The sequence below is a fragment of the Dioscorea cayenensis genome, chromosome 18, assembly GCF_009730915.1.
Source record: "Dioscorea cayenensis subsp. rotundata cultivar TDr96_F1 chromosome 18, TDr96_F1_v2_PseudoChromosome.rev07_lg8_w22 25.fasta, whole genome shotgun sequence".
In the NCBI taxonomy this organism is placed as follows: domain Eukaryota; kingdom Viridiplantae; phylum Streptophyta; class Magnoliopsida; order Dioscoreales; family Dioscoreaceae; genus Dioscorea; species Dioscorea cayenensis.
In genome coordinates this window covers 6,290,289-6,316,738 of record NC_052488.1, presented here as the reverse complement: position 1 = coordinate 6,316,738, position 26,450 = coordinate 6,290,289, and the positions used below count along the sequence as shown (strand labels likewise).

The 26,450-nt window shown below is 36.0% G+C and overlaps 2 protein-coding genes across 2 annotated transcripts; both read left to right on the top strand.

Moving 5' to 3' along the window:
• Positions 1-8,411: 8,411 nt before the first annotated feature.
• Positions 8,412-12,926, top strand: LOC120282022 (leucine--tRNA ligase, cytoplasmic-like). Its single transcript, XM_039288735.1, has 2 exons — positions 8,412-8,530; positions 9,382-12,926. The coding sequence occupies exon 2, from the start codon at positions 9,398-9,400 to the stop codon at positions 12,689-12,691; it is 3,294 nt and encodes a 1,097-aa protein (XP_039144669.1). The 5' UTR covers positions 8,412-8,530; positions 9,382-9,397; the 3' UTR covers positions 12,692-12,926.
• A 9,543-nt stretch (positions 12,927-22,469) lies between these two features.
• On the top strand, positions 22,470-23,269 carry LOC120281705 (acylphosphatase). Its single transcript, XM_039288404.1, has 2 exons — positions 22,470-22,619; positions 22,713-23,269. The coding sequence occupies exons 1-2, from the start codon at positions 22,566-22,568 to the stop codon at positions 22,980-22,982; spliced, it is 324 nt and encodes a 107-aa protein (XP_039144338.1). The 5' UTR covers positions 22,470-22,565; the 3' UTR covers positions 22,983-23,269.
• The last annotated feature ends 3,181 nt before the right edge of the window (positions 23,270-26,450 follow it).

The following is a 26,450-nucleotide window of genomic DNA, read 5'->3' as shown; positions in this document are numbered from 1 at the left end:
AACTAAATGACCAAACATGTAACCATTGATTAAGCTCTCACGTGCTCATCCCATGGAACTTCTACAATAAAAGTACACTAGTGGAAATCCAAGTGTGTAATCTAAAGTGATCCAGCCTATTAACTACAACCTCAAACCTTTATCCGTTGCAAAATCCGATACCAAGCTCCCTAACCTTATTGTTGAATTGCACAATTCCCCTAATAATTTTCTAAACACCATTATTGCACCTTTAATTAATGCAAGTGATGTCGTTTCTTACTTACCACCTAGGAATTTATTTCACAAACTTTGTCTAGTGGGGAGACCCCCACTCACCAAGGACTTACCTCCAAACTATGAATGGAGACATCAAAAAGGTGCTTAGGCCCTTCTTCCTATTGAAAACTAGAATCCCATCTTACCTGAATCTCAACTCCCCCTAGGTCTAAAGGTAGTAGGGGATTTGATCCCTCCTCTACCTACTACAAACAATACACTTGATCTTGCCATCTCTAGACAAGATGACCGCAATTCGCTCCATATTGATGCCCAACCCTCTCCAAGAGACTACGAGGATGTAAGGGAGTAGGGATGGGCATGGGGCGGGGCCGGGCGGGGACGGGGAGTATCTCCCCATTCACTTCCCCATCTTGGGTGGGGATTCCCCGTCCCTGTCCCAGTTGGGGAATCGGGGAGGAGGAAGCCCCCACTCCCCGCCCCACGGGGATCCCCACCCCGCCCTCCAAACACAATTTTTTTAAAAAAAAAACAATCCACTAATCTAATGTTTAAATTCATGAACTTAGAATCTTAGATACCAATTATGACTCATCTTTATTAATAACAAACATGATATTATATTATATATTTTCTAATTTTTATTTCAACACATTTCTTACAAAAATCCAATAATCTAAGGAAAAAAATCCATTAAATTAGATATTAATTGAGACTAATCATTACTAATAACAAACATTGTATTATATTGTATATTTTTTTTTTATTTCAACAAATATATTGTTATATATATATATATATATAACATTTTGGGGCGGGGACTCCGTGGGGCGGGGAGATCACTCCCCACCCGCTACAATGATCGGGGAATTTTATTCCCCCACCCCCGCCCCCGCGGGGAAGGAAACTGGGGATTCCTCACCCCAAACGGGGCAGATCCCCGAGGGGGACGGGGATTCCCCGCCCCATGCCCATCCCTATGAGGGAGTTACCATTGGATGAGGTTGATTATGCCACTGATGACAATGAGGATGAGGCTATACATCAAAGATTCTTATAACTAGCTAAATCGTTTGAATCCACAAATACCATTGAGCCACTATAACCGATCCCTGAACCTTCGCCAACTGAATGCCGAAGCAACTGGCCCAAGAAATCATCATCTCACGGGAATGAAGAAGCAGGTTTTTTCATAAATCTTCCCCCACTCAACCAAGAAAAAGTAACCCATAATCCTCTTGAAGGTGCCAATCTAAACCTCCTTTCTTTTCTTCTTGTACTAAAGCCTAGTTAGAGAAATATTATTCTGCATGTGGTATCGTCTGCTGCCTATTGCTCATAAAAGTCCTTTCATGGAATGTCAAGGGCTTGAGTAGGGCGAAACAAGATTCCAGATTAGGAACTTCTTGGATTCAAATTACTTTAATTTTTGTTGTCTGTAGGAGACTAAATCATCTAACATATCACCTTTTTGCTGGCGATTGATAGGCGCTAAAAAGCTGGATAGTTTTGCATATCTCTCAGCAAGAGGTTCCTTAGGAGGGATAACAATTGCCTAGAATAGTGCCATGGCAATCGAACATGTTGTCTTGTAAGTGGACATTTCCCTCTCGATCGAGTTTTCTTCTTTTGACCAGTCCACATTACTTTATACATCAGTCTATGGACCAAATGACTGTAACCTAAGAACTCCCTTTTAGAACAAGATTAGGCTGAGTAAAGGGCAATCCCCTATTTCTTGGGTGTTTTGTTGACGCTTCAATGTAATCTTCTCTGTGGACGAAAAGAATAAGAGATTTCTGAACCTAGAAGACATTAACAACTATCTATGGCTACTCCATGACCTTTCCCTCTTCGAACCTTCACCGTTTGAAATGAAATTCACACGGTCCAATACTCAAACAGATCCTACCTAGGTCAGACTTGACATTTCTTAACTTCACACAATTGGAACTTGTTGTTTCCTAGGTGCTTTCAAACTTTTCTCCCAAGGTTCGGATTAAACCATGTCCCTATTTGCCTTGAAGTTTTCCCACACACACTTTGACCGCACCTGTTTAAATACAAAGTAGCATGGGAAACAATGAACAACTTTGATAATTTGGTAAGAGACTGGTGGTTATCCCCCACAATCTTTGGATGCAGTGCTTTTGTGTTAGCTAAAAAATTATCTCACTTTCTTCATGAGCTTCGTAAATGGGCAAAAAAAGTTTTCAGCTTAGTTCTCTATAGAAGAATTCATTTCTCCTTAAACACAAATCACTTGACATTTTAAAGGAAGTGAGGCAATTATCTTTGGAAGAATTGCCTAAAGAAACAGACCTATGAGCCACTCTGAGGTCTACCATATGACATGAAGAGCTATTTTGGAAACAATGATCCTAAACAACTTGACTTTAGGCAGGGGATGGCAACAATAAATTTTTCCATGTAGTTGCAAACGACCATTGCAACTGCAGTCACATAGCCCTAATCCAAGTGGAGGGAGAATTGATCGAGGGTAAGGATAGAATTGGAGCAGCTTATATTAATTTTTGGTGGAATCAATTTAGAAGCAAAATAGATTTCCATTTTCATGCCAATTGGTCTAGATTTTTTGCTCATAAGGTTGTTATTAATTTGAATGCATTAGAAGCCCCATTCTTTCTTGTTGAGTGATAAGGGCGCAAGTATACGTACTGATCGCGTAATAGAGTGTTCGTAAATGCAGAGTGTTGGTCCACAGGGAAGATAGTGGATATTAGTAATAACTCTAGATCCAAAAAATAGCATGAATAGTAAAGTGCTTGTGTGTGAATAAGAAAAAAAAGACAAAAAATACGGGAAATAGCATGAGAGAATTCAAGAAAGAAAATGATGTCCGGGTGTAGTATCCCTCTATATAAATTGAAAGATTTCCAGAATTATACTAAACCCCAATTTTTCAGGAGAATAATAACTGAATAGGAGTAGAGCTGATACAGACATCCACACAATCGCATTAACACTCCATGAAACCTTAGTGTAAGCTAATGACAATCTTTTAAGTAGATAATCTCCACCTAGAGAGAGATTACTCCCAATCCGAATACAGAGCGGAAATGCGATTTCTCTTAAAATCCATTCCACATGATTGTAAAGAGCACGGAGAGTACCAACAACTCACTCGAGAGAATTGAGGGAGATGGAGTCTCCAAAGTACCCTATACCCAAACTTACTCACAATTCCCTCTAATTACGGCATGCTTATGCTAGGAGGTATTTCTACTCGTCATGTAGCATGTCAAACATGATAGCTAGGGCTTTTGTCTCGTTAGGACCCAAGCATTCAAACACATAATAATATTCAAATAGATATAATTGCAACTATGAAATCAATTAAAGCATTAAAGATCCAACAACCAAAGTCATAGAAATAAACCCTATAGTTCAACTATGCCCAAACATCTACAAATTAGCTCTCCATTAGTGAAAGGCAAGCATCTAAGATACAAGGAATAAGGGTAAATATAAGATCAATGAAAAACCCTTATTAAACCCTAAGAGGGAGAGTCGTCGAGGTAGTTTCCACGCACGCCGTCAAGTTGAGCTTGACGGCTATGACCTTCATTCCTCTTGAATGCTAGGCTAAATCGCTCTCCAAATCTTGCCTAAAGTGCTGGAGATTCGGCTCTTTTCTTCCTTAACCTTGCCTCGAAGAATTGCCCCCAAAAGAATAGAAGGATATGATAAAGAATGCCCTAGAAATCTTCATAAGTTCTATTTATACTCGATTGCTTACGAGCTGCTTACGGGCATAAGGACTAGGCCATAAAGGAGCTGGGGAAGATTGACGTGAGCCTTACTGGATGATTTACGGTCGTAAGACCCATCTATAAGGTCTTCTGATTTCATGACAGTCCAGCTTACGACTATAAATGCTGGACCATAAGAGTCATTGTTCAGCTACTTGCGACTGCCATTACGGGTATATGCTGTGGTCTTAAGCTCCTTGGGATGGCCTTTACGGGTATTTTTATGAGTGTAAGTCTTGCCCGTAAGGTCCTCTGACTTGGCTTTGAATCCTCCTTACAGGCATAAACATAGCTGCAAGGTCTTCTGCAATAGACTTGTGCCGTAATGATGACCGTAAGCTACCCGTATGCCACCCAATTTGCCTTATCCTTAATACAATGATGCCAAGAGAGCTCCAAACTCATCATTTTCTTAATAGCAATATTTCTGATTCCCTTTCTTGGGTGGGTTGGAAGAAGGTTTGGTCCCTCAATGTGATGCCTCGGGTTAAGCTCTTCTTGTGGCTTATGTTTAATGGTAGGCTTTCCACTGCTGAATATCTTCATTCCATTAATTTGGGTCCTAGAAGAATGTGTGTTTTCTGCAATTTGGATTATGAGACAACAGAGCATCTTTTTTATTCTTGTTGCAAAGCTCACATTATTTGGAATCTTGTCTCAAATATAACTTCTTCTAAAATGGGCAGCTGGATCACCTTCTCTAGATTCTCTATGAGGTTAAAATCTATTATTGCTCTAACTGCTTGGTATTTATGGAAAGCTAGGTGTGACACCATCTTTCGGGATGTTAAGCCTAATTTTACTAATATTGCTCACAGAGCTATTAATCGGGCTAATGATATATATGATGTTAAGAATTCTCATTGCAGGAAACTTCTCCTCTCCAATTTCTGTTCTACTGAGGGCCCTATTCTCTTCTCTGCTTCTGTTTGGAATGATATCAACCAGGTTTGTAAATGCAGCTTTTTTATTGCTCACTCTAATTTCAAAATTGCTTTGGCTGGCAGGTTTGCTGTTGTTGCTGATTCCTACATTGATGCTGAACTTCAGACTCTGATATTTGCTCTTCAAAGTGCTTTTGACCAATCCTTACATGTTGTTGGTGACCCAAATATTTTGGAGGTGCTCCGATCCTCAAATTTTGTTTGTTCATGGAATTTACTACCTCAGATCAATGAGTTCTTCAGGTTGTCTGCTCTTTTGGGATCTCCACGAATGTGTGTTCTTCCTAGACACTGGATGGGCTTTGTGACTAAACTTGCTGGTTGTGGGTAGAATCTTCATCAAATTTCGTTGTTTCATGCTAGTCATGACCTCCCCCATTGGGTTTTGAAGGCTTTTTCTGAAGCTGGTTTCTCTTTTTAGTCCTGTTTTGTTTTTTCTCTTCTTTGTGTTGGTCTTTTTTCTTTGTTTGTTAGTTCTCTAGCTTGTTGTTTTTGTATTTTCTTGTTTTAGGCTTTTTGTTTTCCTGGTCTGGTCTGTATAACCTTATATTTTTATTTAATAAATAGCTCTTCTGGGCTCTTTCTTAAAAAAAAAATGCTTCCTTTGGCTCTCCCTCATCTTTAAGTACTGCCCTAATCCTATTAATGCAAAACACAATATTTAGCATCAAATTCCATACTAGGGTTCTAATATATGCTAATTGAGTGTACAAATTGATATAAAATATATGAGCAGTGTACACTCATCATTGAGATAAAAAAAAGGCCACTTCTGAACTAGGAGTAGATAAAGCATTTGGCCAGATGGTTTTCCTTTGCGCTACTTCCAAAGACTCTGGATGACTATCTAACCTGACCTGGCACACTTGTGTCAGGATTTCTACAGTTATAGAGCAAATTTCGAGTGCATCTGGGCCAACATTGCCCTGATCCAAAAAAAAGCTTGAAGCATTTGACATAGGAGGCTTTCATCCAATTAACCTAAGCAACTCCTCCCTAGAAATCATTTCAAAATTCTGGCCAACCAATTAGGGGGAGTAATCAATACTCTGGTGGATCACACTTATTCGGATTTCATATAGGAAGATGCATCACTTACAATATTGTAGCAGCTGAGGAACTCATCTTTAATACACATAATTGGAATGTGGATGGTCATATTTCAAAATCGACTTTTCTAAGGCTTTTGATATGTTTAATTGCAGGTTTCTTAAAGAATTATTTACAGCCCATAGATTCGACAACTGGTGCATAGCCTGGATTATGTCAATCCTAAATTCTTCGAAGTCCAAAATCCTAATCAATGGGACCCCATCGGGCTACGTTTAATATCAAAGCCTTAGGCAAGGAGAACCTCTCTCTCCATTGCTGTTTGTTTTTGTTACCTACTCGCTTAGTTCTATGTTTAACCATGTACTTGCATCACGTGTTTTGTTGGGAGTTCTGCTCAGAAATTTTGCACAAATGTGCCACTTACAATATACAAACGAACTACTCCTTATCACTACTAGAGGACTTGAAGGTCTTAGGATTTTCAAGCTAATTTTGTACCATTTTGAAGGCATCTCAGGCTTGTCAATCAACTTCCACAAAAGTTGTTTTTATTCCTCTAAATTTGGTATATTATCAGGTATTGGAGAAACTCTTATCCTCAATTGTACGGTTGGCCATCTCCCGATCACTTACCTTGGTGTTTCCATAAGAAGCCCTTACTAACAAGATTGCGTATGACTCACTCATGAGATCAAGGACCATCTCGTCTCATGGAAACTTCAATACATGTCTCTTGGTGATTGATTGACGCTTATTTACTTGGTGTTTTCTACTATCCCAACTTATTAATTACTGATCTACTTTTCTTCTAGGTGCTGACATCATCCTTAGAGATGGGAGATCTACTCTATTCTGCTTCGATTGATAACTCGATGGTAAAACGCCAAGAGACGTTTGGCCCAAACTTTTCTCTAAGTGGTGGAGCCCTTCTGTTATAGTTTTTGAATTCCATCTACTAGCACCAAGTACCCTTCATACTAATCTCCGTGAAGTCCATGGACTCCTCTATAATTGCCTTGCTGAGGGTAGGGACTCTAGGATTTGACATTGGGATAAGAATGATAGTTTTTCTATCAAATTCTTCTACAACTTTTTTGAACAATGGTGGCTTGAGATGTCCTCTTAATTAATCAATTTGGAAAAAGGGAATGCCTGCTTAAAATAAAAATTGTCTACTAGCTTGCCTTAGATAATAGGATTCTAACTTTACATAATTTGGCAAAGTATGGCTACAATAGGATTTCAATGACTACTTGTGTTCTATTTTTGGAATTATAGGAGCAAAACAAATAAGAGAAAAGAAAAGAGGAAGCTAAAAACAAGAGCAAGAAGCAAAGTTTGGTTAAAGGATAAAGCCCTCTGAGATGCAAATGTTATAGAGCCAATGTGGTAAGTCCATTCTTTTGGCAAAGAGAGAGTTCAGGATTTCTCAATTGTCCTTTCGCCACTGGGATTGTGTTATTTTTAATGCCCTGCATATCCTTTGCACCCTTAAGGAGTTTTGGACCTCCTGGATGCATAATTGTGTCTTTACTCCTAAGAGCCTGCGAAACCTCCTTATTAGTTCAATTTGTTGGGCTATCTAAATCGAACGGAATACTTGCATTTTTTTTTCTTGTGTGGCATTAGTGCATCCTTTGATTATTTGTAAGATTAACTATATGCTTATTGCTTGGATAAATGCAACTTTAGACTAAAAAAAAGGCTACACTTTAAGGAGTCACTTTCGACCATCAAGCTGAATATCAACTTTGCAGGATCTTTGCTACACACCAAGAGGACATGCCATCTAATGCCGTTGTTATTTCTGCACTTGTTGTTTTGTTGTTGTTTTTTTAATTAAATTATGGTTTATTTATTTTTATAAAAATATTTACAAGAACATACTAAAATTGGATGAAATGCTGATTGTGCTATGGAATCTTGAGAGGAGGAAATTGTAAGTGTAATCACAAGTAAGAGGAGAACTTTAAAAAAAAAAAAAAATCCTTTTTTCCAATATAAAAATTACCATACAAATTATACTTTTAATACTGAATTTTTTGTGTATATTACATGAGAATTTTTATTTGGATTTTCATTAAAATTAGATTCAGCTGAAATCAATCTCATCTGAACTGCTACACATACAAGTGAAACATTGTATAAATAGCTTGATTAATTAATTAATTAATTAATTTTATTTTATTTTATTTTATTTATTTATTTTTTTGTCTTCTATAAGAAGAAGAAGAAGTTTTTTCAAGCAAAAAATCGATTTTTTTAACCTGAAAAAAAAAATTTTGGATTTTGGCGGAAAAAGGAAATTAAATGTAGGGGCTTCCCTTGCTCGTATCTATTTTAAAGGGTGTGTGCATTTAAATATATAAACATTGGAGGGTGTGTTTTACAAAAAGTCCAGAATTTTGCCTTGCCCTTGAAATGCAAAAACCCTAGACGGAGGACGACATAGACATAAGCACCTTCTTTTGGTTACCGAACTGTGGCTATTTTGAAGCGGCTCCTCCGAAGCTCCTCTCTTCGATCCAGCCTTGCAGTTAGGTGAGGTTTTCGATCTTTGATTCCTTTAAACAATCGCTGGTGTAGTTGCTTTTGTGTTTGAGCTGTTGCGTTGCTGTATTTCTCGAGATTCGCGGGTTATGTTTTTCCTTAAATTATATCTGTGATAATTTGTTTGTTCTTGGTATTAATCTTAATCAGTAAAACTTTGTTTTTCCTTAAAAATTTCTGAGCTTTTTGTGTTGTAGGTATTAGTTTTTTCTTTATTTTGATGGAGGGTTGCTGTTAGTCTCAAGTTTGAATGTGGTTGTGATCTTTGGTTTTTGTAATTTCTTGCTGCTGTTGATGTTCTTAATGCAATAAAGCTGTGTTTTTGCTTCAGAAGTTTTGACCTTCTTGTCTAGTAATTCTTAGTTTTCTTTATTTTGAAAGAGGGCTTCTTGTTACTTTTGAATATGAATCAGTTTGTGATCTTCTTTTTGACTGTAATTTCTTGTTGTTTTAGTTACTTGTCTTAGAACAATAAAATTGCAATTTTGCTGCAAAGATTATTGTCATTTCACAATGTAATTGCTGGTTTTCTTTGGTTTGAAGGGGTGTTGATTTTCTTTTCAAATCTTTATCAGGTTGTGGCTTTTTTCATGGTTTAATTTCTGTATCCAAGGTGTTAGCTAAACGCAATAAAGCTTTGATTTTTCTTCCAAAATTCTGGTCTTTTTATGGTGTAATATTAGTTTTTATTCCAAAAGGTGGCCATCTTCCTTTTCAAATCTGAGTTTAGGTTTGGCTTTGCACGATTCATTATTTAGAATAAATTTAGTGTTGAATAGAAACCCAAATCCATCAGGATTGTGACCTTCGAGATGCACATTTCTTGCCTTGTGTTCTTCTAGGTTTTATAATAACGATATGGCTTCCAATACGGAGGGAGGGAGGAGTTTTGCGAGGAGAGATCTGCTGCTCAGGATCCAAACAGAGGTCCAAAAGGTCTGGGAGGATCATAAGGTGTTCAATGCAGAATCCCGAAGCAAGCCTCCTGAGCCTGGTGAGAAGTTCTTTGGTAACTTCCCCTACCCATATATGAATGGTTCATTGCATCTGGGCCATGCTTTCTCCCTCTCCAAGTTAGAGTTTGGTGCGGCCTTTCACCGTTTGTGTGGCCGCAACGTGCTCTTGCCATTTGCTTTCCACTGCACTGGCATGCCCATCAAAGCATCAGCTGACAAGCTTGCCAGAGAGATCCAAAAGTATGGGAACCCACCAGTATTTCCATCGGCCGAGGATGATTCTGCCACAGAAGTATCTGAGGAGGCCAATACTGAAGATGCTACTGTTGTTGCACGTGATAAATTTAAAAGCAAGAGGTCCAAGGCAACTGCAAAGTCTGGTGGCAATAAATCACAGTGGGAAATTATGAAGAGTTTTGGGATTTCAGAGGGTGAGATCTCAAAGTTTGCAGACCCATATCATTGGCTAACCCATTTCCCCCCTCTTGCTAAGGAAGACCTGAAAGCTTTTGGTTTGGGCTGTGATTGGAGGCGCTCATTCATTACAACAGACATGAATCCATTTTATGATTCATTCGTTCAGTGGCAAATGAGAAAGTTGAAGAATATGGGGAAGATTGTAAAGGACATGAGATACACAATCTATTCTCCATTGGATGGGCAGCCATGTGCAGATCATGATAGAGCATCTGGAGAGGGTGTTCAACCGCAGGATTATGTTCTGATCAAGATGGAGGTTGTTGTGCCTTTCCAAGGTAAACTGAAGATTTTGGAAGGTAGGAAGGTTTATTTGGCAGCTGCCACTTTGAGGCCGGAAACGATGTACGGGCAGACAAACGCATGGGTGCTTCCAGATGGAAAATATGGAGCTTTTGAAATAAATGATACTGATGTTTTTATCATTACTCACAGGGCTGCACTTAATCTTTCATATCAAAAGCTATCTAAGGTTCCAGAGAATCCAACTTGCTTGGTTGAGTTGTCTGGCCATGATTTGATTGGCCTTCCATTGAAATCGCCTCTTGCATTTAATGAGATAATTTACTCACTACCGATGCTTACAATCCTGACAGACAAGGGTACAGGTATAGTAACAAGTGTGCCCAGTGACTCTCCTGATGATTACATGGCCTTGCTGGATTTGAAATCAAAACCGGCTTTGAGAGCAAAGTTTGGTGTGAAGGATGAGTGGGTTTTGCCTTTTGAGGTCGTACCAATCATACATATTCCTGAATTTGGAGATAAAGCTGCAGAGAAGGTCTGTGTTGATCTTAAGATTAAGAGTCAGAATGACAAGGAGAAGCTCACTGAAGCAAAGAAGTTGACTTACCTGAAAGGGTTCACAGAGGGGTTGATGATTGTTGGTGAGTTCAAGGGGAAGAAAGTTCAAGAAGCCAAGCCATTGATCAGGAATGCACTTCTGGAAACTGGCCAAGCAGTTATGTATAGTGAGCCTGAGAAGAAAGTCATGTCACGGTCTGGTGATGAGTGTGTTGTGGCACTTACAGACCAGTGGTACATCACATATGGTGAAGCTGAGTGGGAAGCAAAAGCAGATGATTGTTTGTCTAGCATGAAGCTCTACAGTGAGGAAACACGGCATGGATTTGAGCACACGTTGAGCTGGCTGAATCAGTGGGCATGCTCACGGTCGTTTGGGCTTGGTACCCGCCTACCGTGGGATGAGCAGTTTCTTGTTGAATCACTTTCTGACTCCACCCTTTACATGGCTTTCTACACTGTTGCGCATTTGTTGCATAATGGGAACATGTATGGCTCAGATTCTTCTATGGTGAAACCTGCTCAGATGACAGATGAGGTTTGGGACTATATTTTCTGTGGTGGACCTGTCCCAATATCAGACATCCCAGCTTCTCTTCTTAACAATATGAAGCAAGAGTTTGAGTATTGGTACCCATTTGATCTCCGTGTTTCTGGTAAAGATCTGATACAAAACCACCTTACCTTTTGCATTTATAACCACACTGCTATTCTGCCAAAGCACCAGTGGCCACTTGGTTTTCGTTGCAATGGCCACATTATGCTTAATTCTGAAAAGATGTCCAAATCCACCGGAAATTTCAGGACTCTTCGCCAAGCTATAGAGGAGTTTTCGTCAGATGCTACTAGGTTTTCACTTGCAGATGCAGGGGATGGAATGGATGATGCAAACTTTGTCTTTGAAACGGCAAATGCTGCCATATTGAGACTCACCAAGGAGATCTCCTGGATGGAAGAAGTGTTGGCCGCAGAATCATCTTTGCGAGTGGGCTCCGCATCTACTTATGCTGACCGTGTGTTTGGCAATGAAATAAACATTGCAGTTAGATCAACAGAGCAGAACTACAAAGATTTTATGTTTAGAGAAGCTCTCAAAACTGGTTTTTATGATCTCCAAGCCGCGAGAGACGAGTATAGATTTTCGTGTGGGTCAGGGGGTATGAACCGTGACTTATTGTGGAGGTTTATGGATGTGCAGACTCGTCTGATCACTCCCATTTGCCCACATTATGCGGAGCATGTGTGGAAACATCTTTTGAAGAAAGATGGCTTTATAGTAAATGCTGGTTGGCCAGCAGCAGAAACGCCTGATCTTACTCTTAAAAGCGCTAACAAGTATCTACAGGATACGATTGGATTGATGAGGAAACTTCTTCAAAAGCAAGTTGCCGGTCCGAAGAAATCTAAAAAAGGTGCTCCCCCTCCTCCAGCTGAAGAAAACAAATTTACAGTTGGTCTTATATATGTCAATGAACAGTATGATGGATGGAAGGAGCAATGCTTAAATATACTGCGAAGCAAATTTGATATTCAAAATAGATCCTTTAAACCCGACCAAGAGATTCTAGAAGCTCTAAGACAAAGTTCTGTTGGGCAGGATGCAAACTTCAAACAGATTCAGAAACTTTGCATGCCTTTTCTGAGATTTAAGAAGGACGAGGCTTTTGCTGTTGGTCCTCAAGCACTTGATTTGAGGTTGCCCTTCGGTGAGATGGAGGTTCTCAATGAGAACTCTGAATTGATAAAGAGGCAATTGGGTCTCGAACATGTTGAAGTCTTATCTGCATCAGATGCAGCTGCACTTAATAAAGCTGGCCCTCACATTTCATTGGTCACTCAGAATCCTCCTTCACCAGGCAATCCAATTTCCGTATTCTTAAGTAGTTCAGAGTTTGAAACTCATACCCAATCGTAAGAATCAACAAGTTTCTATTGTTAATTGCTTTCTTTTTTTGGTGTCAAGTCTTATTTTTGCTTCATTTGTAGGCTCTTATCACTATTTATTTTTTCCATTATCATTCTGAAAGTGCAGTTGTTGGCCTTTGATAGTGAATTTTTTTTTTTATTTTACTTAGAATGTATGGGAGGTTTGCTTGTAATGCAATTAAGTTTAAGTTCATTAGGAAAGAAGTTGCAGTTTTGGTTGGTTTTGACTAATTTTGCAGGATTGCGTTTGGTCAGTTATTTTATGTTATTTTATCAGTCAATTTTATTTTACAAATTTAATTATTTAAGTCATATGATTTGTTAAATAATTAATAATTGATTTTAAAATGATTTGGAGATAATGTGTTTGCTTATGCTAAAAGGATTGTACTTAAGATGAGTTGATCTCTGCGAGGGAGATTTAGTCGGAACAAATTGAGAGATGTGAACAGTGAAACCTTAACTTGGGAGGAGGATTTCCTATATAATGCTCATAATAATGAGTTATTTTTTTTTTTCTAATTTTATTTTTATTTCTGGTCAAGGGAGTCACAAAACAACTAACTCAACATTCTGGTCCAAGGAACGTGTGACGAGTTTGGGGGGAGTTTTTAATTTAAAATAGTATCGGAAGCCTATATCTTATTTGAGGCTCTAAAATTGAATTTTAAATTTTAAATTTTTTTTTTTACAAATATTCTTCGAGTCTTTTTACTTGTCTATTTTAATTAAATTACATAGTTTAAGAAAAGTTAGTTAAAATAAATAGGTAATCTAAAATTTAAAAAAATTATATTAACTTTTTAATATTATCTTTATATAAAATATGTTTTAAGAAATGTGTAGTTGATTAATTTATTAGAAGTTGTAGATGTATATTAAATATAAAAGGTAAATTTGGGAAAAAAAAATATTTAATGCTTCACAAATTTTCTAACTAAACAAACAATAAAGACAAGAAAATCTCTAAAATGTGACAAGTAAAAAGGACTGGAGTAGGTGACAAGCGCACTTTATTTAAAAGAAATCAAACACTTGCGCAAGCATGGAACAAACTCATTAAGCATTTGTGCTCTCATTTTATGTGGGTTTTGGAATTCGATCTCAGCTCTTTTTTAAAACAAACACCCCACGTAAGAAATTCAGTGCCAATAAACCAAAAAATCGTTGGTAAAATAATAACATTAATATTAATTAATATTTTAATTTTATCAGAGCATTTCTAACCTTTTTTTTTCAAATTACTTGAAAAAATTATCATACTAGAAAGAGGAGAGTTGCAAAGTTGCGTCATTGAGAGATAAAAACAGCCGACTAGTCTTGATACTCATGCCAATTTGGACATAACATAAATTAACATCATCAAATTAATTAGATGATTCATTTAGGCTAATTATAACTATCAAAATAACTTATATTTTATCAATCAGAGACTAAAATATATTTATTAAAAAAATTTCAAGTGCGACTTATAGAGAGCAAACATGCATGGCTTTCTTAATTGATGTTGGGATTTATCCGCAGCTGAAGCCGTCTATTATCTTTAAAGTCATGATTCCTATCATCTTTTTTTATCTTGTGTACATCTAGCCTTTGATGAAAGAATACCAACTTCCACTCTGAGTGCTCTAGCCTTATTCAACACTAGCTCGAATCTGTGGTCAACCTGACCATTCTTCTCTAGCCAAGAAGAGGAGGAATCCTTACCAGGCCTTTCTTGGGAACTTTCAAACTGCTTGCGTTGGCGACCTTTTTTGTTGGACAACACCCTTTTCTCTTCCTAGTCCTTGTTTGAACACATCTTAATACTTCCATGATGACGGATGAGTTTGTAGGAACCTAGCATGTGTTCCAACCATTGGTATTTGCACAGGCAAGAAGTTAAACTTTGTACTGGTTCATAGAAATCAGATCGAAACACTGGTGAAAATTAGCCAACATGAATTAGCATAGGAAACAAACTGTCTTTTTTTTTTAAGAACCCCAGGGGATTTATTAAAAGAAGAGGAAAGGTACCAAGCCAAGAAGGAAGAAAGCATCAGAAAAAGGCTAATACAAGAAGAAAGAAACTAAAAGAGCAACATCAAAAGGAGAAACCGAAATCTAATAAGTATTTCATGATCCATCGAGGAAGCTTTTGGCCAAGTAAAAAGAGAGACAAAGAGTGAAGATTTGCTCCATGAACGGCCAGCTTCGTAGCAGGGGTTATTCAAGAATGAGGAATGACATGAATCATTGGGTTCCCAGCAGTTACAAGGAGTTGGCGAAGATTATCAAGGCTGGGGGCAAGGTGCCAATCAAAGGGGGAATGAGCCGAGTTGATAACGGTTAGCAAAGCTTGATTGTCAATGAATATATTCTGCAGAGGAAGGGACATGCTCATTGAAGCACTGATGGCAGCGACAAAGCTTGAAGGTCAGCAGAAACAACATCACCGGATGCAGAAGAGCAGTAGCCTGCAAGGGAAACAAAATAGTTAGAATTTGACAGGAAAAAACCAACTTCACCTACCTTACGAGCATGATTCCAGATCCCCGAGGAGAATAGGAAGAGACCATCGGAGCTGGGAAAATTGTTAAGAATGAGATGTTTGCCAGCAAGCGCTTGATTAGCCTAAGAAAATTCTCCCACATGAGCAAAAGCTCTACAAGAGATAAGATTATATTTTGGCGTAATACTTTTAAAAATAGCATCACAGCGGGCCTTCCAGAGAAACAGGCAATTGCAACAATAATAGAAGTGATAAATATAGAATGAGTATAGTCAGTTAGCCAAAATCCAGAGCAAAAGCCATCCGGAAAGCAGAGGTTCTTCACAACCATATTGCTGATTTGATTCCAAACTAACTAGGCTTTATTGCAATGCAGGAATAAGTGCTCAGCAGTTTCCAAAGCTATACCACAAAGAATACAATAGCCACTGGGCCCAAGTTGAGATTATATAAGTAGTCATAAGTGCTGATTCTGCCTTGAAAAGTTAGCCAAACGATGTGATGGACCAGGGGGTAACATGAAGTTTCCAAAGCTTGGCCCAACCAGACCAAGCATCATCCGAAGTCGAAAGGTGACTCAAATGCTGATAAATGGACCACAAAATTCTGTTACCAAAACATCCCCGGTACCAAACCCAGTGATTTCCAGAATCAAAATCAATAGAACCAAGAAAAGAGGAAAAACACTGAGCATTATCACCGAAGAGATAACGAAGGCTTTGGGTGTTCCAATCATTGCCAAAAATCAAATATGAGACTCTTATCTCGGTAAAATCAGAGTTAATATTTAAGAAAGTGGGATTGAAAGCCAAAGGAATCTCTGAACACCATGGATCATACAAGAGAGAAGCACAGTTTGGATTTACAGAGTTCAGCCAGCAAAAAAGTTTTAAAAATATTTGCAGAATTGCAAACCCCCGGAAAAAGCCAAGAACATTTAGGAGGAATGGGGTCTCTCCAAAAATTTAAATTGCCATACTTAACACACAAAATATCAACCCCAAAGTATGTCATCAGCATTTAGAAATTTGAATACATTTTTGGCCATAAGAGCATGCTTAGCAATAGCAAGATTTTTAATTGCCAAACCCTCTCAGGTTTAGTATCTGTTATATGATTCCATGCAACAGCATGGATGCCCTTTCGATTGCTACCTTTGTACCAAAAAAACTCCCTAACCAGCTTAGAAATCTCAGATAAAATAGAATCATGAATAGGGTACACCGAGAGATAGTAAGTTAGGATAGAAAGGATGGAAGAATTAATCAGAGTAGTCTTGGCAGTAGGGGAGAGATGAGAGAGTTTCAATCTAGCGTAGGTCCTGCAAATTTTATCAACCGTGGGGGTAAACGACGCAACCGCAATCCTCTTGGGGGAGATAAGAACACCCAGATAAGGAAAAGGAAAAGTAGCTGAGGGAAACCGAAGAATAGAGCAAATACTGGCCGCAATACGTTTATTAAATCAGGGCAGAAAAAAATTTTGGGACTTGGAGACATTTAGTCTCTGGCCAGAAAACAAGGAATAGATAGAGAGACAAAGATTTATGTTTTTGGCACCGATCTAGTAGCACGGGTGATGAGAATAAGGTTATTTGCGTACATCAGATGGTCGAAGTCATAACGAAGATTACCAAAAAGAAAATTTTCAACAGTCCGGACCATCATATAAAAAATTAATAAAGAATCAAGAGGAATCAAACAAAGAAATAAATTCAATTGCACAACAATCAAGACCAATAGCGACAAAGCAACTCAGCAAAGCTTCCATTTTTTTTTTCCAGAGGACCCGTTCAAGCATCCAATTAAACACGTCATTTGCCTATCTAAATCTATTTCATAAATCAAGGCCGGGGTCCAAATGAAACCCTAGTTAGAGAGAAGGAGAGTTTTAAGGTTTGTTTGGATCATTTGTAAGTTTCAATCTTATAAACAAAATGTCTTGTGTAATATAAGTATATATATGTAAAATTATTTTAAATTTTTATATGTATATATAGAATCTAATAATATTTGTGTTATGGATACATAAATATTTGAGTTATGTTGTTTTTTTATTACGACTTTTAAGAAAAAAATTATATATATACATGAAAAACAATGTAACAAAATTAGAATTTTAAAAAGGAATATTTATTTATTTTAAAACAATAAAAAGAAATAATATAAACCAAATTAAAATACACAAACATAAAGTTGTTTTCTTTCAAAATTATAAATACTTATTTTCATTTAGAATTATTAATAACGTTAAAAATGACCGTATATAAATTTTTTTTTTGGATTAATATCTATAGCATACGTATCTATAGTATAAAACATAAGAAAATAATTGTGGACACAGTATGAGAGAATAAAAGTTAGAGATAATCATCACGTGTACAATCTAATACTTGAATTCAGATAACTATCTTGACTCTAATGTCTACATCATCTATTCTTTTAAATTTATATTCATATACGATTTCAGCAAGAATAGGGTTTCTGACAGAAATGCATTTATTATTCCTATGATCATCACCTTTAACAGAATCTTGACTTCCTCAGCTTCAACGACAGTAAAAAAATTCAATGTTGATTATTATGTCACAAGGCAACTGGTTTGTTCCACATATCCTCTCTTTCTCACATGCTCTATTTTTATATTTTTATAATCCAACTCATTTGGCTTATTGATTATTTTTTTTTTGTGAAATTCACTATTGATAATGATAAAAAAAAATAGGCTCACATCGCTTCAATCACGGTTTCTCAATTAATTTCAATGCAATACATCATAATTAAAAAAATAAAAAAAAACAGCATGCAACAAATGGTGATTATCATGGCTCCTCAATCATCATATAACATATATATATATATATATATATATATAACAAAAATAATGAAACAAATACAAAAAATCAAATGCAATGTACAAAATTATTTTTAATGTCTATACATGTATGAACAACAATATAAGAACTATTAAAATTGAATCAAAACAAAAACTAAACATAAAAAAATGAAACTAATAAAAATAAATAAATTTGTATTTTAGTTCTCCCAAAGACAACAAACCCTAGAAATTCCAATTAGTGTCCTTAGGACTAAGAGATCGTTTAAGGTGCATCTGCGAAAAGCCGCCGCCATTGCCAAGGACGCCATTGTGGTGCTGGAGATAGCGAAACTTACATCGTTGGTGAATGGTACCTAGTGGTTAACAACCAAAACAAATATTCATAAATGGAAAAAAAATAAAATAAAAAACATAAAAAATACTAATTTCATTATAACATTGCAACTCAGAATTAATCAAATTAAGTAATTTCAATTGACAAATGCATAGGGAATTCATTCAAATGAATAGCAAATAATCTCTGATAACCAAAGAAGGGGGACACCGGAGGAGTGTTTTTGGCGGGTGACATTAGAGGGTTCCGTCCTATTGACATCAAGTCACAGAGCTTATCCAATCGCACAGTTTGCGATCCATCTTTCAATTTCGATTCCCTTATGTGGGAGTCGTTTGAGCTTGAGATGTGACGGCGCCGGCGATGACTTGACCTTTGGTGTGGAAATTGAGACGCGTATGGAGGAAAAAAGGCGGAAAAACGGTTAGGTTGGAATGTGAGGTGGCTAGATTAAAAATTTTTATATTTATAATTCATTTGTTTTACCTATTTGCTTATTATTATTATTATTATTATTATTATTATTATTATTATTTTTGTGAAATTTGATATTGATGAATAGCTTAGACTAAAAAAAAGTTAGGTTCCCATCCCTTCAAGACTCAACAATCCATTCCAATGCAATATATCATAATAATTTTTTTAAATTAAAAAAACACCATTTGGCATGTACCAAATGGCGGCTAGTATCATAATAATTTTTTTTTTTGAAAAATTAAAAAAACACCAATCTAAAAAATTATAAAAACACCAATCGCACGCACCAAATGGTTACTAGGTTGGAATGTGAGGGGCCAGATTAACATTTTTTATGTATAAAAAATATTAAAAATAAAAAGGATATAGTGACTCCTTTTTCTATCAACTGTTCAACAATAGGGAATGAAAACAACAAAATCATAAACAAATGTTTAAAAGAGTTAGGCTCACATCCTTTAATTATGCCTTTATCAATTAATTTTAACATAATAATAATAATTAAAAAAAATTTCAAAATCACCCATCTGCATGCCCTAAATGGTGTGTAAAGGCTTTAAGGGGATAAACTTTATAGTTAGTGTGTAAATATAGTAATAATAGTATAATAATATATATGTATAAATGAGTAAGTATGTATATATGTATGTGTATGTATACACAATAATAATAGTAATAATCTATACATACTATTAAAATAGATATATAATATACTCCGAGAGAATTTCAAAGAACAATTTTAATTTTTTTTAATAAAATTTAAATTTTTATTTATATTACTTATAATATTAATAATTGAAAAACATTAATTACACCAATTATATATATATACATATGTATATATATGATGGTACATGTACGGGTACATGTTTTAACCATACCCTCTTCAATGGGTAAAGGTACGGGTAAGGGTATGGGTAGGGTAGGGTAGGGTCATACCCTTACCTGAGCCTTACCCGCTCAAAAAATAACTGGTAATACTCTTACCCGTACTCGTACTCGTTCAAAGAGGGTAATACCCTCTTTGACCGGGTACATGTGTAGGTATACCCGTCGAATAGGGTATAGATTACCATTTCTAATAGAAATTCTTGATTTAATATTTTTGTTTCATAGAAAAAAAAACATTGTGTTTTAAACGAAATAACAGTAACTCATAATGACATGATAATATTCCATGAAGAATCTTTCATAAGAAATCAAAACAAATGCAATAAACATTTAAGTTTGAAATTCTTGGTTTAATATTTTTTAATAACATTTAAGTTTTTATTTATATTACTTATTATATTAATAATTAAAAAATATTAATTACACTAAATTATTTATGCAATAAACACTTTGAAATCCAAGGTATGAAATTGTTTCTATGGTATGAATTGTTTAATTATATTATTTTATATATTGTCTCAAAATTTTTAACAATATTTTAAAAACTCCGATGTGAAATAGGTCAACTGTAGCAACAATAGTTTTACTGTTGAAGAGCATGCTTGTAATTAATGGGTTTGGTAAGTGTCATGTTAGCTACATGACAATTAGGTATGTGTCTTGTAAGCTATAGTTGAGTTTGGTATGTGTCTTGTCACAAATAGTTGGGTCTTGGAGCCTATATAAGGCCCCCTTGGGTTGTAAGGTGAAGGCATTAAAAAAACCATCCTTGAAACCACCCTTAAGGTCTCATCCCTTCCCTTGTATCCACCATCCAAGCATCATGAAATAAAAAAGTCCCTTCTTGTGAATACATCTCTTGTCCCTTGTCTCTCTTGTTTCTAGCTTTAATGCTCTCTTCTCTCTAACTCTTCTTAGCTTCTGCACTAACCGTTACTTCACCCCGGATGACCCCCGGAGTAAGTTGAACGGCATCCCCAACATCCACGTCTTCATCTTGGAGACGGCCCTGTGGATAGTTATATTTCTTCCATTATGTAGTTTTCTTCTGTTTGTATTTTTGTTGGATAGTTATATTTATCATATCTGCAATCTATTAAAAATTTTATATCATCAATATCTTCTGGTAATTCTTCAAAATCGATTGTCCAGTCATATCCTGGATATATCTTTTCTATTATTTCTTCCATTTTGATATCCATTTTTATGTTTATGATTCTGTTAATATTAAGTCTTCTATTATTTCTTTGATGATTTGTATTGTCATTTTTAATACCGTTAATACTTTAGTTATTATGTTTATCTCTTGATGGATATTCTTTTTAGTTTTCATTTTAAGATATTTAGATTTCTTAATATTATCAAGATATTTATGAGAATAAATATTATTATTGTAATACATATTGCTTGTATTATAATTATTTTCTCTATTGTGTCTTTTAGAATTTGGTTCATTGATGTCTTAATTTGATTTAATAATTTATGATTTCTTTCTTTTTGATATTTTATTTTTTTGATATTTTGTTGTTGATTTAAGAATTTGTTGTTGTAATAGTTGTTGTTAAACAAACTTTAATTGATTTTGTTTTTAAATTAAACTGAAATAAGATTTGCAAAAAATATAATCTATTTCTTGAAATAAGTAAGAGAGAATTCTTATGCAATAACAAGATCCACAACATGTAATACTGATAGAAGTTAAACTTGGTAAATAACTCTATTTGATCCATAATTATTGAAAGTAAAAAAACTTGTTTTTTTAGTTTTTTTAGTTTTTGGTTTTTTTAGTTTTTTTATGGGTTTTTTAAAATTAAACTTATTTTCACCATGGACATTCTCTGTCGGCTCGTTCAACCTTACCGTCTTAGAGTGTACTAACCTTTCCCTATCTGCGGTACTAGGCCACTCTTGTAGAGTTTCCAGTTTTCAAAGCCTGAGTGTTCCACTTTGCATAATTACTTAGAAGAGTAATTTTTAGCAAATCAAATGATTATCTTTTAATATGTGAGAGTTCATCTTGTCCAATTTTCAGAGTTCAGACTTACCTCCGCACTCTTTTTCCCCTAAACGGACCTTCTGTCCTTCAGACGGGTACTGTTTGGTGTTCTGCAGTTTGTCTTACTCTTTATGTTAGTTAGATTAACTCTTTTCACATAAAAGATTCATTTTTCAAGCTCAAAATATTTTTCAAAGATCTGTACAAAACTCATTTTTTAGATTTTTAGATAATGGTTCATGGATCAAATAAAAGCTATACAAGATAAAACTTACTATCTACATGTTGGGGACCCTGTTAAGGGTTTTACCCCTTCATGGTAAACGTTACATTGAGGTTTTCGAGGAAGGTTACTGTAGCTCTGATACCACTAGATCGACAGGGCCGTCTCCAAGATGAGGACGTGGATGTTGGGGATGCCGTTCAATTTACTCCGGGTGTCATCCTGGGTGAAGTAACGGTTAGTGCAGAAGCTAAGAAGAGTTAGAGAGAAGAGAGCATTAAAGCTAGAAACAAAAGAGACAAGAGACAAGAGATGTATTCACAAGAAGGGACTTCTTTATTTCATGATGCTTGGATGGTGGATACAAGGGAAGGGATGAGACCTTAAGGGTGGTTTCAAGGATGGTTTTTTTAATGCCTTCACCTTACGACCCAAGGGGGTCTTATATAGGCTCCAAGATGCGAAGGCGGAGAACAAGGCTAATAATAATAATAATAATAATAATAATAATAATAATAATAATAATAAAAACATTTTCATTCCGAAGGCAGTGGAACATTCTCGGGCTTCCACAGCATAGCTGGTGTCCGGCGACACCAGGCGTTTCAAGATCATGAACTCTGCCATCTCCTGCACTGCAAATCCATCAATGCCACCAAGCAAAACCGTATTCAATCTTCTTCTTCTTCTTCTTCTTCTTCTTCTTCTTCTCTCAATTCGATCTTTTTTTTCATCATCTTCTTCTTTGATCCATGTCCAGGTGAGGGTTGTCATCAAGGGCCGCGTTCAAGGAGTCTTCTTCAGGGACTGGACGGTCCACAACGCTCGTGAGCTCTGTCTCAAGGGCTGGGTACGTAACCGCCGGGATGGCTCCGTTGAGGCCGTCTTCTCCGGCGAACCCACTGCCGTTGATGAAATGGTAGACAAGCGTTGCCGGGTCGGCCCCCCTGCGGCCATGGTCACTGGTCTCAACTCCTTCCCCTCTGATGATGACCCGGGCCAGGGTTTTCAGCGCAAGCCCACTGCTTGATATGGATCTCTTGGGGTAGCGCTTCTTCAAACCCTTGTAGTATATCATTCGCTTCTTTTATACCATTCGCATATGAAATTCTATGAAGATGATCTTCTCTGATATGATATGCTTGGCTAAAAGTTTTGTTTTTTTTTTTAGTCTCATCGTTGTCTTTGATTATACTGTTCTACCTTTTGTAGTAACACTGAAAATTTGGGGATTGAAATTATTTGAGGGATATATGCTATATAGTGTAGATTGTTGTAGATGGTAATGGATTATGTGATTGGAACCACGATTGACTACTTTGATATGATCTGCATGTAATATTCTTTGACAATGCACATCACTCCTGCTTTTCTTAATGGTTTTATGATACAGATCATATGCTTGCCTGATAGTTTGTTCTTGTAGTGACAATATTGTCGCTGATTATATTGTTCTGCATATAGTCAAGTTAATGTTGGAGTTGCATTTGTTTTAACATTGATGATTTTGGTACTGAAGTTCTTTGAAGGGTATATACTACATACCGTAGTGGTTCAATTATGCCCAAATATCTGATCAGATAAAATGTTTTTGCCAATCTTATTCATAATGTTTATTCGCCAGTTTTCTCTATGAGGATTTTGATGAAGTGTGATGTGCTTCTTGGGACAAATTCCTCATTTTAATCTTTTAGGCAAAGGTTTGCTACCATTGTAAATGTAACTAGTAGATTTCTGGTTGTTGGCACCTGTGTGATTTATGATAGATCAAAATGTTGAACTAATCTAGGATACCTTTCTCTCACAAGTAGAAGCTATGAACTCAAACACTAAATCAAATAAATGTATGGTCTTCTGTTGGTTTAAGAGAGTTGATCATTCATTTTTTCCCATTTTTGTTTGGCATTCATGTGGCTTTGTTTGGTTTTGGTATTTTGCTTCCTAAGATTCTTCAAAGTAAACATTAATCCAATGTGGATTAATTTGGATTAATTATTCTCATTATAATGCTCAGTGTCCCAACTGATAAATTTGATTTATAGGCCTAGTTTGAGACTTTCCTAATGACGTTGACTCTGCTCTGATCCTTAAGTTGATTTTTGTGAAATTATTTAAGGATCAAATCTCCTATTGTAGACTTAGCCCTTCTTTTGCCAATATCCTTGAGCTATAGCCTATGATTATCATCCGAGTCATTTAAACTTGAAAGATTTTCTGTTCAAAAGTTTCTATTCTCCAACCTTTTCTTTGCATTCTCTAGTTCAAAAATGTTGGCTATATATCTACCTTTTCCTCTCAATGTTTTGCCTTGTTAAGTCATAGCATTCAACAGCTTGAATATACATTCTCCAGAAAAAAAACATTTTCAACAATATCGCATCTCTTCATGTTAGGTGGCATATAAATATGTTGAATTATACATATAGTATCTATCGCTAGAATGGTGTTGAGGAAGTATTCAGCAATATAGAAGGCTGTATTCTATAGAGTATTACCATGCACTATATGTGAAGGCCCATTTTCCCTTAAAAGGGATTATATGGACTAAGCATTTAGGAAATTGATGAAGCTAATGTAAATGGCATTTCAGATTCATTGTCTTAGTGTTTTTCCATATTGAACTCTTTTTTCTAAATGGCTTATTAAACTGGGAAGGCAGATCTTTCTATGTCGGCTCTTTGAATCTCAGGGCCGTGTCACAATAGGTGACATGATATCATGAGTTTTCTTTTGGATAGCACACTTAAATTGGAGATTTCAAACTAGAATTAAATAGGAAACTGCTATCAAAGTTCCAGTACACCTGGCAGGTCAGGGAAATCAGAAATTGTTTGTGCATCACTAATAGTGAAAGGTTGAATTGCTTGTCATCTTTTTTAATTGTAGCAATAAGAACCTCTTGCCTAAGTTTATGTCGGTTTTTGAATGTTACATTGTAGCAACTTGTTTTTGGTATCAATGAATGCTTGATTCCCCATTTTCCTTTTAACTCTTGTCACTTTGCTTCTTTCATACAGGGAACAGTTTTAGGCTTTAGATCAACTCTCTGTTCTGTAATAAGTGCAATCCATGCAAACTCAAAATGCTTGGGCATTCAAATTCTCAAAAGTAATTCTTATTTATGAACTTGATTGTATTCTCAAGCAATTGAGTGCCGCAAATTACTTCGTTTTTCTCCAAATGTTAATTGTCCCCCACTTGACAGCCTGAGCTCATTAATTTTTTTTTTTTTAAGTTTTGTTTTTTATGATTTTCTGCAGTTTGTGGTTAATAAAAGAATTTTACATAATTCCTGTGCCTCATTGATCTGATAGTTTTTTTTTTTTTGAAATTTCTAATTATTGATATTGGATTTTTTTTTTTTAATACAAAAAGGACAAATATACAATGAGGATGTGCATCTGCTAAATATATCATATGCTTTTATTTTGTGGCGGGGATTCGATCCTCTGGCTTCGTCCGTACACATGAATTATGAATAATGTTGGTATTTTGGTATTTTAATTCAGTGATCTAAATAGAGATTTTAGCACATCTTTTGATATTTTTCAGGCATTATTCGGAAATACAGTGAATAAGCAAAGCATTAAAATGGAAGGAACTATTTTCCACTCGCAGTTTCAACCTGTAGCTTGTGGAAGGAGCATAATTCCTGTTGTCAAACTAAATAATTGAGAAAGCAGCATTGTTTGAAGCATCTTTTTTACAATTCAAGTACAATGACAGGAATTGACCCGAACAGGTTCGTGTTGGGGTCTTAAACAAATTTGTCACAAGCTTAATGAATTGGATCTTTACAGCTTGATGTGATGTAAATATGATTAATTATGCTGTCAAATTTCGGCTGCCAAACTTGAAAAGGTCTCACATTTTCATGCTCAATGAATGGCCTACTTCTTTATGTCACGCATGGCGTTATAAACCAAGAACTCATGCTATCTTATAAAAGGGGAAGGGCTTTTGTGTTATAAATCAAGAACTCATGATAACGATCTTAATAAAAGTGATAGGACTAAAAGGTTTTGGTTAAGTTTCAAGCACCCTTACCAGCCAGGCCCCTATGAAATTGTTCATTACCAATAAGTTTCACTCTTACCTTGCCGCAAGTCAGATGTAAGAAGACCATGATAAGAGTTTTCTAGCATTTTCAATGATATTGTAATCACACAAAATAATACCATGAGTAGAAGGATGTGGAATGATGGTGGTGGAGATCTCGTGGAAAGGGTAGATGATTTAGAGGTTAGCGAAGGAGGTGGGCTTGATTTCGACGAAAATGCAATGTTTCACGACGTAGTTGTGTTTGAAGGGAAGGAGTTGTGTTTGAAGGGAAGGAAAAAGAAAAAAAGAGAGCAAAAATGTAATTTTATATCAAATTAGTTAATTTTTTAAAATATTTTAGGACTAGATGGTCATATGCAATTTTAATAGCATGCAAAAAGGAGTTGACTTTTTAAAGGTTTATGCTACAAGGGTTTTGTTGGTATTTTCTTCTCTT